At 41.9% G+C, this 13,709-nt stretch overlaps 1 protein-coding gene across 2 annotated transcripts; it reads right to left on the bottom strand.

Moving 5' to 3' along the window:
• Positions 1–2,336: 2,336 nt before the first annotated feature.
• Positions 2,337–13,280, bottom strand: esrp1 (epithelial splicing regulatory protein 1). Of its 2 annotated transcripts, none has more exons than XM_034554210.1 (16): positions 12,946–13,280; positions 12,397–12,555; positions 12,155–12,271; positions 11,677–11,788; positions 11,023–11,166; positions 10,375–10,429; positions 10,057–10,167; positions 9,786–9,918; positions 9,589–9,631; positions 8,691–9,010; positions 7,840–8,064; positions 7,496–7,748; positions 6,344–6,524; positions 5,237–5,375; positions 4,617–4,739; positions 2,337–3,686 (listed from the first exon to the last, which is right to left on the bottom strand). In XM_034554210.1, the coding sequence occupies exons 1-15, from the start codon at positions 13,075–13,077 to the stop codon at positions 4,638–4,640; spliced, it is 2,226 nt and encodes a 741-aa protein (XP_034410101.1). In that variant the 5' UTR covers positions 13,078–13,280; the 3' UTR covers positions 2,337–3,686; positions 4,617–4,637. The 2 variants fall into 2 exon arrangements, with proteins under 2 accessions (XP_034410101.1, XP_034410102.1); XM_034554211.1 differs by having other exon boundaries at positions 7,508–7,748.
• Positions 13,281–13,709: the final 429 nt, after the last annotated feature.

Raw genomic sequence — 13,709 nt, 5'->3', positions numbered from 1 at the left:
GTGTCTCTCTCTCTCTCTCTCTCTCTCTCTCTCTCTCTCTCTTTCTCTCTCTCTCTCTCTCTCTCTCTCACACACATCACAGAGAAGCTACTGATGTGACTGGTGCTGCCTGCATGATAAATATGTTACATGATGAAATATTGACCTGACTTACTTTGGGGTTGTGTTTAACTTTTACGTCATCATCACATCAACACTGTGTCCATGTTCAGGCCTAAACTGTGTTTCAGACAGCGACTGTTGGAGCATTGATCTCTGCACTTTAAATTACAGAGGCTGAAGTGAAAGTCAATTTCAAATCAGTTTTATCAAAATGTAAATAGACGTACTTTAATTTGCTGAGAAGTTCCTTATGTCTGATATTCATTTTTGAGATGCCAAAATATTTGCAGCATTTGAGTTTTAAGAAACTTCCTGAACAGAGTGAAATTGAAAGTGAACGGAATCGTGACTCAGCAAAGGAGACGTGAGACCGGCTTGTCCTGCAGCTGCAGTCTCAGTTCCCCCTCTAGAAGGAGACATATCAGCAGTCATATCTGAGTACATGGATCGTGCACTACAGGTTGTCACCAGGAATAGATTGTGGAGCACAATAGTTTTTAGTTTTCATCACATGTCAAAATACCAAAACAGATCTCAGAAGTCGTGTGTTTGGTGTGAGCTTTTGTTTAAGCATAACCCTGCTGCTTCACAACTTTATTTCTGCTCTTGTTTTGTCACAACACCCTGTGAGGTGACTGATGATCTGCTGCTGTACTGTATGTGCTGTTCGTGTTATTCCTGCCCACGGTTGGATTTTAATAAAGGTCACATCCCCTGCTTGACAGCTCTGTAGCAGCATCTTTGGTTTCTGCACTGCACTGACAAGGGAATGTGAATCGGCCTCACCTTGCATGCCTTTGTGTGTGTGTCGGCCTCACCCACCTAGTGAGGGAATGTTGTTATTAAGGATATTACTGATCCATCGGCCTCTACACACCTACAGTCTCAGGTGCAGTACAGTGAGTCAGTCTGTAATTGCACCTCTGTTATTTTACTCATGTGAAGCATATAATGTTAGAAAATTCATCTGCAGGGTGCAGCGGAGAGACTCTGGTCTGAGTTGAGGAATTAAACTACTTTTTATTATGTATGTATTATCTCAAAAGGTTTGTTTTTGGATGAAAACTATCTTTTTGTTTACAGTAAATCTCTCAAGAAAATCATGAAATATAAATATATAAATATAAATGATACAAAGTTCCTCCCACCGCCAAAAGTATTACACATTCCTCTCATTATAGCACTTTTAAAAACAGTCCCTAGTATCCAAATAGTCCAAATAGTCCAAATTACTTTAATTTACTCTCAAAATGGATGTAGTCTCTAGTTAAATTACCTTCATTGATATCTATTTATTTCAACTGGGCGACAATGAAAAACTGGAGTTGTGCTTCAGATAGGGAACCTTTCTTGTAGCAGATTTGATTTGCCAAACCTGGGAAAGAAGGCAGAGCATTTTAATCAAGACCAAGACCAAAGACCAATATTGTAATTGAATAAAATGTTTAACCACTGTAGCTTTATCTTTGGTGTCTTATAAACCCATGAGGATTGGGCACGATATGTGCATGACACAAATATGACGAATTCAATCATATATCCGTAATATCCTGAGCTCTAATTTGTGCAAATTGTAATTTTAAACTACTTCTTTTAACTATAAGCTAAAACTGTGTCAGGGTTAACACTGATACATGGTAAAATTATAACTTCTTGTATAATCACACCGCATTTGTCCAACTGTAATTTTCCTACCAAACTCCATCATGGAGGTGATAAAAGTTAAAGAAACAAAAGGTATTTTGGCCTTTGTTGCATATATACAAATGGTGTTGCTATGCTGGTTGAAGCAGTGTTTTTGTCAGTGGGAGAATGAGTGAGTGTGTTTTAAAAGGGTGGGGTGCACAAGATTGTATTACACAATGCCAAATCCGCCCTGAGGGGGTCTGGCTTGGTTTTCAATGCCTTCCTTTTCTCTTCCCCCTTTCCTGCAGTCCCTATTCTTCACTTTTCCACCCTATTAAAAAAGGGCCATCCTCTCAGATAATGTGTTTAGTGTGTCTGAGTGACAATAGTTTCTTTACCATGTGTGTGTGTGTGTGTGTGTGTGTGTGTGTGTGTGTGAGAATCGTAGATGTAATCACTGAGGACAGCGAGAGGGAGTTCCCACCGTTTTGCCTTCAGCAACATTCTGTCATCAGACAACTCCACCTGTGTGTTTGTGCTCCTCCCAGAATAAGTACACAGTGAAGTGAAGTGAAGCAAAATAGTGAAATGAAACACCTGAAAGCGGGCAGACTTCACATGTTGTGTTTATTGTTGTTTCAGCATTGCTCAGGACAAGCAGGAGTTTAAATGTGTGCAGCAACATGGAGCCCAAACAGCAACTTTGCAGGTCACAAATGGCAATTAAATTCACAAGATACATGTCAGAGTTGTCCTTCATTTCCTTTCCTCCTCAACTTTCCGTCTACTCTCCAAATGATTTCGTGACTAAGAGAAATTGGGAAGGGTTTTCTTCAGGGAAACCCGTTTGCTCCGTTGTATCCCCCGACATTAGCGTAGATAGTGGAAAGAAGACAAGGGAAGTGTGATGGACTGATGCATCCTTGCTGTCTTTTCTGAGTAAAGCCTGTTTTAAAATCTTCAGAATTTACCTCTGGCTTCTGAGATTCACTCAATAAGATGAGAGCTTGTGACATGAGTCCTCTTGAAGATTGCAACCCTGTGGTTATATTACAGAGAACTTGGACTGTCCTCCATTCAAATGTGAGTCGAACGCAAAGGGCAAGACAACATTGGCATAACACAACATGGAAACAGACCCATATAGGGTACATAAGAAGGAAAAGAGGAGGCTAATGAGTGTGAGATGTCACATTTTTGTAAGTGAGGCCTGGTGCAAGGATCAGACTATCTGACAAGCTCACAGTGTAACATACATGTTATCATTCAAAGATACTGCTATTATATTCATTAGTTGTCTAATTGATTAGCAGTGCATTGATATTTGGCATTATGTAAACATCTTAAAGTTTTACTACTAACTTCTTCATGCACTAAAGCTTCCAATACAATAACTGTGTACTGTATCAAACATGTATAAACATATAAAATGTATTGCATAAACAGATGGAGTATTAAGACGAATCAACACAGCCATGCATAATACTCATTTTCATCTCTTTCACACCAAAACACACTCACACATACTTTCATTCTTCACAGTCATTCTTCTCTAGTTTGGCTAGCAAATATATCATAGCGATTATAATATCATAACATGTAAAAAAAAAAACCTCTATAAAGCTTTTAAAATACACAATGTGCAATATAAAACAAAAATTGCTATTTTGGCTAAGGCCACAATGATTTGGGTATAAAATACATTAATTTCTGTTCTTAAAGATATAAATAACACATCTAAAAGACTATTTAAAAACCTAACAATACATTACAAATCTTTGACATTTATCAAATTGTCACATGACCTTTGTAAATGTGTGACCTTACAGCAGGGCCAGGTCCAGGTACGACCCCACCGGCTTGGTCATAAGAGCGGGGAGGGACATGAGAGCAGCATCTCCTCCGCTGGACTGACCAATCAGACGGCTGCTCAGGAGAGACACAGACTCCGCGGGACTCTGGAGGGGGAGAGGAAGAAAAGCTTGGAGTAAGGAAGAGAGAGGAATATTATTCCAGCGTAACAGCATCAAACACAGGACCCTTCCACCAGCACCCTATATTACCCATCACCTTCTCAGCCACCTGAAGTCTGCACCTGTTGTAACCTATTATTTCACTACACCACCTATTGACCACTTGCCAAGCCCCGCCCCCTTACTTACTGTTGCTACGCCTGTAAAACTTACCATTATAATAACTGCGGCAACTTTACCACATAAAGTTACAATCTCTTTGTTTGTTGTTCTCTTTAGCAGCACCTTTGACATTGTAGGTGTGTCTTTAGATTCAAACTGTTTTAATTTTATTTTTTTAACGTTTCAGCGTCTGTCGTCATCACTCGTTTTTTGTTTGTTCGGCCATAGTAACCGTTCACTCACAACGCTAGCAGAGACTGGGAATACAGCTACAGAGTGCAGCTTTTTTTAGCGATCTATTCCCACCGTGATGGCATGTGGAGAAATCCAAAGCTTTTTCTTTGTTTTACGGTTGCTAAACTATGATGGGACCATCACTTATAAGAGGGGAGGCTTAGGGAACTGTCAATTAGCCCTCTTGGCTATTGCTGTAGCCCATACATAACTTGTTTTGGAGGAGAAAAATGTAGTAGCCAGTATTAGATAAAGCACACTGCCATAAAAAGCCAAACAATGAAATACAAAACCCAAGGGCCGATTAAGATCCAAGAAGTTTCCTCTAACCACTCAAACAAATCAAAATTGTGTCCATTATTGCCGATGTGTGTGGTTAGTGGAAAATTCCCTGTCTACAGAGGAAATGTTGCTGTTGTGTTGAGCCCTGTAACCCCTGATCACCAGTCAAGACCCAAGCCAAAGCTACAACCACCATCTAAACTCAATCCCCTCACTGAACCATCAGCCAATCCTTACCTGCCACCTGCCTCAGACACCTTAAATACACACCCATTCTTTGGGCTGCGTAAGCAATGTCCCGGTCGGGTCGTGAGCGTGCATAGGCCCATGGGCGTGCATGAGAGCATCCTCGGGGGCATACTGTGGTGTGATGAAGGGGGAGGAATAACAGAGACAGGGAGCTGAGTGACAAGCAACCATAGACACTAACCTAGAGGGCACATGGACCTGTAAACTCTAGCATGAGAATGAAAGAGGAGTTTGTTAATGGGAGAAACATACTGCACATTCAGCGAGAACAAACTTTGAGTGATCAAGTTTGTCTCTTAATTTAGTATAAACTATTGTTGATCATATCCCTGGGGTTCTTCAGTCTCCTCCAGGTTTAAGTAAGACCTGCAGCTCCTCCAATTCAAGTCTAAGCAAGCAGAGCATGTGTGACAGAAAAGGGAGAGGAGACAGGATAAACTAGTTTGATGGCCTCTGGGCAAACAGTGGATGCCTGACAATAACACACCCACAACAGAAAGACATTTGAATACTGATCTCGGAAGGCACACAGGATTTGAATGTATTATTAACTATATTAATAAAGATTACAAAGCATTGAGGTTCATTTATAGAGAAGTGTTTCTTACCTGGTATCCCTGCATTGCACTGATGAGGTCTTTAACTCCGTTGCCGTTGTAGGTCAGACCTGGCATGCGCATCAACCCCCCTGGGGAGGACAGGGAGGCGGGGGAGGGGAAGAAACCTACGGTAGGTGAGCCAGGTGGACTGGAGAAAGACAAGAGAAAATGTACAGACAGACGGTTATCGTAAAAATATATCAAAAGAAGGATTTGAAGGCTGCATGTTTCTCAGCAAACAAAACGCACACATATCACAAGACTGTACTAACTTTGGGCGTCGCCTATATACGTTTTCTCAATGACAGGGCTGACCAAGGAGAAACAGGTCACTAAAGTGTATAAAGTCCTCTGATATGTGTTCAGTTATTAACTACCCTTGTCCCACCCTTTTGTCCTTGAAGAGAGGCATTTGAAACTAAACTGCTCCTCATTTTCCACATTGAGAGTAGGTTTCAGTAGATATGAACACAAATTAAACTAAACTAAAATAATTATGTAGTTATTGCATTCCAAACAAATGGCTTTGCAAAGCAGCTTTTGACATTATTTGTGTGTTTTCACCACAATTTCAGACAGCACCAACGCATAATATTAGATACAATTTCTTGAAACTTTAGTACACTTATGTTCTTCACGTTAACATAAACATACTTATGCAAACAGAAGGTTCAGAAAATGTAAACGATACCGGTTATTATTTGCTTACTCAGCCTGGAAGTAAACATTGTCTGACAGGCTTAGAGGTAGAAGCCAGTTAGCTCCTGAATCTTTCTATAATAGTCCGGAAGTGGTTAATTTCCATGTTAAGGGAATTTTCAAGCACGTCTGATTTGAAAGTGTCATTTGACATTTTTGTGGTGTCATTACTTGAGCATAACTATGGTTAAAATATTTTGGTTTTGAACCAAATCCTGTTATTTCCAATATATCTGTATCTGCATTATATCTGCATGTTACACCTAATGCTGTGATCTCGGTAAAAATGTATCTTATCATTTATTCATTCATGTTTGAAAAATCGTGATATAATTATGCAGAAAGACAATAAACAATAGTATTAAATGTGTCTGTTTTCTGTTCATCTGTAACCATAGAAATTATATATAATTTTACCTGGGATAGTAGGCCGCGTAGTTCATGTATAGCTGAGCTGAGGCGGGGTAGTAGGCGTGTCCTGGTGGCAGGTGGCGTGGCGCCAGCAACATCTGACCAATGGGAGGGTAGAGGGCAGCAGCTGCCTCTGCAGACATGACAGGTGGAACAGGGCCGAAGGAGTAGGATGGTGGAGATAAACCTGGAGATGAAAGTACAGAAGGAGAGACGAAATACTTACAAAAAGACAAAAACCTAACAGAAATAGAGAGTCATGATGGTGAAGTCTGGTCATTGTTTGTTTCTGAGAGAGGCGCTCATGCAAACGTGCAAACAATGACCAGCATAACTCAGCACGTGTGTCAACTTGACATGTTCTGCTCAAGACCATAGAAACGTTGTATCATGTCCTCACTACCAACCGAACAGGTCTTGACTTGAAGCCCTGTGTTGTGTACTTTTCACTTGTGCTAATATCGGATCATTTCACATCAAAAGAATTCACAAACATTCCTTTTTTGAAAATTAGGGGAGCACACCAGTGAACATTTATGGTGAAGGACTACAGACACGGAGAACAAAGAACATTTCTATACACCAGCGGTCAGCTCTGCCCACCTTCCCAACAGCTCCACTGATTGGACAAGCACAGGAGGCACACACACCTGAGGTGCGCAGGTCTACTGAGGCTAAATCCCACAAACACCACTACACATCTGATAAGGCTGGAGAGTTGTAAGCCGTTATGACAAATTGTAGACTAGATGACTTGCTTACACTTTTCCAACCCTGTCAGTTCTTTATGATCAAGAATTGGTAAAATGGTCAAATTAAGAATGAGTAACAAACATGCCGCTGACAAAAGATAAACTACAACCACAATATGTGAACACAGGTGAAAGGGGAGAATACACAATTAACATGTGGGGTTTCTCAGTGCATGCAGATAATTTAAATCACACTAAATTACAAAGGGGTACCACACACACACACACACACACACACACACACACACACACACACAGACACAGTTTTGAATCTTCCGGGTCAGATCAGCTGTCCCCATACATCTCACAGTACTAGATTGGAGAAAACCCAGAAACCCTGCCCCCCACGGCAGGAGCCCACCTACCCTGCAGTCCCGAAGCACCCCCAGCTCCCAGCAGCACTTACGTCTGGACTTACATGGCGGCGGGCTGAGCCCTGTCCCACTCCTGCTCCGGATGTGTGCATGTGTATGTGTGTGTGAGAGCGAGCCTCCCATCAGCACCAGGCCCATCTCCTCTGTGCTGCAGGGGAACACCTCCACATAGCGGCTGTTGGCCCCACGCTGGCTGGACATTATATGCTTGTGGAGCCGCTGTGAGGCCTGAATAGACCGCTCAGCTGAGGTCAGCTGGATGAAGCAGTCACCTGATGGACGAGCCTGGAAACAGAGACAGTCAGAAATTACTCTGCAGCTTTGTGTCAGAAAGCATGTGAGTCCATGGGTGTGTCAGTGCAGTTATTGCCTGTACCTGCTGGTTGAGGACCATGTGCACACCATGTGGTCTGATATCGTGTGTAAACTCGCCCAGGAAGGTGAGAATGTCCTCTATGCTCGCTGTGTATGGCAGCCCCCTCAGCCTCAGGCAGTCCCGCACACTACCAGGAGGGGGCAGGAGAGACACTGCGGGCAGCATTGATACCAGGGGGGCAGGGGCCACTGAGATCAGAGGAGCCGAGGAGTACCGGTTCAACACCTAAAACACACAGTTACAAATGACATACCATGCCTGCCGCAAAGACAGTCAAGGACGCAGAACAGATTCAAACTGAGTCTAATTCAGGAAAGACTTTCTCCCCTTTTGCTGATAATACTTTTTTTTATTTAAAAGACTACTTTCAAACACCATAATACATACTTGCTATCAATAATTACAATGCAAAAATCAAGACAGTGTGTACAAGACACATGCAGCATATGCCAACTTTTAGCACACCAATTGAAATATGCGTTGAAACGTCAGTTTATAGCGTGTTTGTTTGTATTTTCCCAGGAGGAGCAATAAAACTCCTTAGTCTGTCATACATGAGAGCGTCTGTATAGATATGATTGAGGGCTGTGAGCTTATCAGCATGCAAAGATAAGTTGCTATGCAGCCCCCCCCCATAAACCCTAAAAGAAACACACCCACATACTCTCACACTGTCTGCGTGCACACATAAACAAACACATAATTCAACAAATATCAATTAAAATAAATAAATGAACACATATAGAAGCCTTTCTAAAAGCTAAAAATGAACACACACACAAATATTCACTTTGCATAATACACACTGCACAAAGAAGCTCACCCACATGCAGACAGACACCCTGACCTACCTGTTGGACCTCTGCTGCTGTACTTTTGAACAGCTCAATATATCTTCTCCCAAGGATTTCTTTGTGTTTCCTCAGTGCACACTGGGTGTGTTCCTCACAGGCAAATAAAACAAAGGCATCGCCAGTGGGACGGCCGTCTGGATAGCGAACAAATAGGATGCCATCTTTCCCTCCGCTGACCGGACATGTCTCTTTGAGGTCTTCCTCCGGGGAGAAGAAGGTGAGCACCTGCTCGTGTGTGGCGGTGAAAGGAAGACCTCGCATCCTCACTATGATCTGGTCCTCACGGGACAGGAACATTGCTACCTCATTGGAGGTACCTGGCGCACACAAGGACACACACACACCTATTTCATCACAAGTATAGAAATATAGAAATGATCACACTGCAGATTAAGACAGCATTAAGTTTTCCTTCCTTGAGCAGCACCGTCAATGGCATTATTTCATTGGCAGTCATAGTCTATAATTAATCATTTTTATGATGATGTTATCACTGAGGTTTGGTCACAACTGCTAAATTATTCTGTATGTTTTTTATGATTTTTTATGGACATAGAATTTCCACATTTCTAAAATTATTTTATTTTGGAAATGTATTTAGGGTGCTGCAATATGTTCAGATCCTGTAATATCCACAAATACATCAATACAAAACACATGCACGAAACCAAACCGCAGGACATGGTTGTGTTTCTAATCATTGTTATTCAATAATTAATTGTTCTCACAACAGAAAATTCCCCCTCAAACCAGAGCAGCACCACCAAAGAGCCTCAGGACTTAATTTGGTCAAATTATATTGGGCACAAAACATCAAACTTAATTTTACTTAAAGCCTAGGTTTACTGCTGATGAGGTCAAATACTATATAGCATACATGGTTATATCTGCTCACCTCCTGCTATCTTCAGGAAGTCCTCTCCTGAAGCTTTGTAAACCTGCCATTAGAAGAGAACAAGACAGAAACAAGGAATTATTGTCACTTCACGTGTAGCTGCAATGAAAACATGGAAACCACATAAGTGATTAGAATAGGTTCAGTGAGGCCGATTCCCTGAACCAATAACAACGAGTAGGTTTCAGACGGGTTACCTCTATGTATCTGTTGCCCATGTGGTGTTTGTGTCTCTGCAGCGCCAGGTCTCTGTGTTCTTCACTGACAAAACGAACGAGAGCTTCTCCGTTCCGTCTCCCCTGAGCATTAAGACACAATGCTGCCCCTCCTCTATACAACACAACGTACACAGAATTACAGAGGACGCTAAACCTTATGTCAACAACAGGTTTCAGTATATATCATATTGACCGATCAATACTAATCCTTCATGAGTGAGAGTGCCGTTAATATATAGCTACAACATACTTGGCGATGTTGAGTCCTCTGAAGAATCGAGCAATGTCCTGGTCAGAAGACTGCCATGGCAACCCTCTAGCTCTGATGACTGTGTTGTCACACACTTTCTCCATCTTACTGCTACACACACACACACACACACACACACACACACACACACACACACACACACACACACACACACACACACACACACACACACACACACACACACACACACACACACACAGAGAGAGAGAGAGAGTTATTAGCACAGCAGGAGTGGACTGAGTTAATTTCAGAGGCAGAAAATTAAAAGAATGTTTATCTTGAGCAAACTTCACTTACCAAGTGCCAGTCTCAAACTTCTCACTAACTCTTTCCTGGGTAGAAAATGCGTGGCCTAATGGGAAAGCATTACAAGCATCACAAATCAGGCCACATAACTTAAACTAATTATAGTACTTTGTAATCAACATGATAAAGGCCTCAAGTATTTATGGGTATTTAGGGTTCCTTTTACAGAAATCAACATGAACAGCAAATCACTTCAGGGCTGCAACTCACAGCTAATTTCCTTGTGGATGACTTGGCCAATTATTATCTATATCTATTGATTGATTGTTTGGCATAGACCAAGTCATAAAATGGGGGGAAATGGAGTAAACTGAAAGCAAATAATGTCTTGTTTTGGCCAACCAATAAGACATAATCCAAAGATATTCAATTTACAATAATGTAAGTCAAACAAAGCAGCGCGTCCTAACATTGGAGAATCGGAGACCATCAAATAATTGCCATTTTTGGTTGAGAAATTACTCAAATGAATAATTATTTACCAAAATACTCTATTTTCCGTAATTATTATTTGAGGAGTGCTTTTGAAGTTGCAGACTTTTCTTATCTGCCCCGTAAACACAGAGAAGCCATTTATGTTGAACTAACTAACAAATCCCTAATGTTTCACTTTAGTGTAAAATCATACATGGTACTCACTAAATGGCTCAGAAAGCAGTGCAAGGACAATGCTGCCCATAGTCTGGACCTGCTGGACTGCTATTTCTGGAGGCAATATGGCCGACGGATCCTGTGTGGCTGAGGGGTCCCACATAGCGGGCACATCAACAGGTATAGTCAGAGCTGGGGAGGAGGCAGTCAAGGAAAGCAAACAAGGAACATCAACCAAATACATTAAACAGTCTGAACACTTCGGAGAGAGAGAACACTTTGTTGTATATAAGAAGGTGTGACAATGGAGGAAAAAGAAGGCACACAAAAAGTAGCAAGCAAGGCAAGAGAAACTCAGACGTTATTTATCCTGTTCCAGTGGGTGTGTGAGGTTTGTCCTGTTGGCTGAACACACACTCGTTCACTGAGAGCTGAGCAAGGTGCTGCCATTGTTTCCCTATTTGCATTTCAAAACCTCTAGTCTTGCAGCCAACACCCCGTGGCTTATAAACTTATAATATGTGTTGTGTGTTTCTGAGTGATGTATGCTCAAGAGATCAAGTTGAACATGCAGATAATTAACCATCAACGGTCCAAATACCACTTAAACATTAAATGCATTACATTTAAAGTGTATACAGTATTAGTTCACAGACATTCACTGGCACACGCGATGCAAACCGCTGACATATTAAAGGATACACTCTGCCATGATGTGTACATTCAAAGCCTTGAGGTCAGATGTGGGGAAGTGCTTCTTGAACTCTTTCCGAAGGTCAAAGAAAGAGTAGAAACAGTCTGGGACCAGGATGTTCTGGAGGAGGAAGAAGTTAAAAGAACGGATGTGAACACGAGGCCCATTGACAGCTGCCGTTTTATTGCCATCATATTGGTGTTTGCTCAGGTCAGGAGACTAATCTCTATGCAACTCTTCACACAGGTTTAAGACAGCCTCATCAGCTTCATTGTGCAGGTGTTTCATGTGCACAAGTATGTGCATGGGCGTATGTCATTAGACAGGTTTGCATGAGCGTCTCTTTCTCCGTAACATTAAATTCAACCAGGAGCACAGGGCTGACACAGCACATCCCTTTGTGACGATGTGAGCAATGAAGGTTCCTGCAGCTCAGAGGGAGAATCCGCCCTGGCTGCAAGGCGTTCACCCATCCAGCTCACTCACCTTGCTCGCGGCCTCGGGGTGAATCACTTGGCGGATATGAAGGGGCCCGTCTGTACACAAACACACCGACGTGCCTGCGCCCGCGCTGTTCACCTCATTCGTCAGTTGTAGATGAAACTGCAAAAACAGGCGCCACACATTTAGGAAAGAAATTCAAAAGTTCACAATCAATTCTCAGGCAGCAGTGATAATAACTATGTAATAAAAGTGCTGATATCTACTGACTTCAGTAAGGTTATTACCAAGTTTAATGCTGTCTCAAGACTTGTAGCTGTGTAGACATTATCTGCTGGGGACCTATCCTCCTCTTCAACGCTCTCCTCCACCCCATCCTCCTCCTCTTTTTCCTCAGTCAAGTCTGAGAGGTCCAGTTTAATGAAGAGCTCATTCACCTTGCCCAACTGGTTCAGAGAAGAAGAAAAACACGTCAGTCTTTAAACAAAAGCCTCCATAGCAACTCACAATATGTAGGCTGCTACAAGAGCATTACATGTCGGTAGTATAGACCTTTACTGCATTAATATCATCACATAGAAGAACAACAAGTCTGTTTAAACACTTTACAATGGAGACATCATGAGGAGAATATATATGTCCTCTAATTATAGTGAATAACTTCAGCACCTATTTGGAGCTCATAGATGCGAGTATCAGAATTATTATAAATGCCTGTTAATAAGTCAATTTCCGTGTGGCCCTGTTTATCTGTCCACTCCTTTATTTACCACTACAACACCTGCTTTAGAATAACAATAACTAAGTGTAATAAGAAGTCGGCTAATACGTTTTACCTTTTTGTTTTTTACATCCACCAGCTGCCAAACCAACTGGCCGAGCTCCTTCTCGTCAGATCCCAGCAGCTCTCCGCTCGCGCCAGATGTGGCGGTGAAAACCACCACCAGGTAGTCTACCTGCGCCGTCATCTGAGCACAAACACAGCCAACTAATCTAATGGTGGACAAAAGTAGGCTAAAGGACGGTAACTGAAGATACGCCGGATAGGAGACACATGCGGGAGCCACGAGGTATAAACACCTTTACTTTGACACCTGAGCGCAAAGGTGAGGTCCGTAAATCCAAGTTTTGTCGCGTGTTGAATTTTACGTGAAGCCTCCCGCAGTCACCATCGCGGAGTAATGGCTGAACGTTCATCGTTTTTGTAGAGCATCTACCTGTGTGACCACGTGACTCTCTACCTGCCCCCTCCCTCTTCGAGGTGGTTTACTGATTACGACGTGGCAGACCATGGAAGATATCTGTACATTCTTATGCATAATGATTTTCAGTATTTAAGTATTTTAAGTAACTTCCTGTAAAACAATTCACGGAGCCCGGAAGGTATCAAGAATAAGATGGTTACCGGCCTTTATAAGGACAATACAAGTAATGATACATCTTGTTGAAACACAATAAGGGCCCAACCAAAATATAACACAGTAATTAGAAAAAATAAATTAAATCCACACAACAATATTGCATGAATTAACTGTGACCATATGAACAACATCATCAAAATCTGGAACATTTATGGAGCCTGAAGTGAAGTTATACGATT

This window comes from Cyclopterus lumpus, chromosome 16, assembly GCF_009769545.1.
Source record: "Cyclopterus lumpus isolate fCycLum1 chromosome 16, fCycLum1.pri, whole genome shotgun sequence".
Classification (NCBI taxonomy): domain Eukaryota; kingdom Metazoa; phylum Chordata; class Actinopteri; order Perciformes; family Cyclopteridae; genus Cyclopterus; species Cyclopterus lumpus.
The sequence above is the reverse complement of the archived record's forward strand: the minus strand, read 5'-3'. Positions and strand labels throughout refer to the sequence as shown.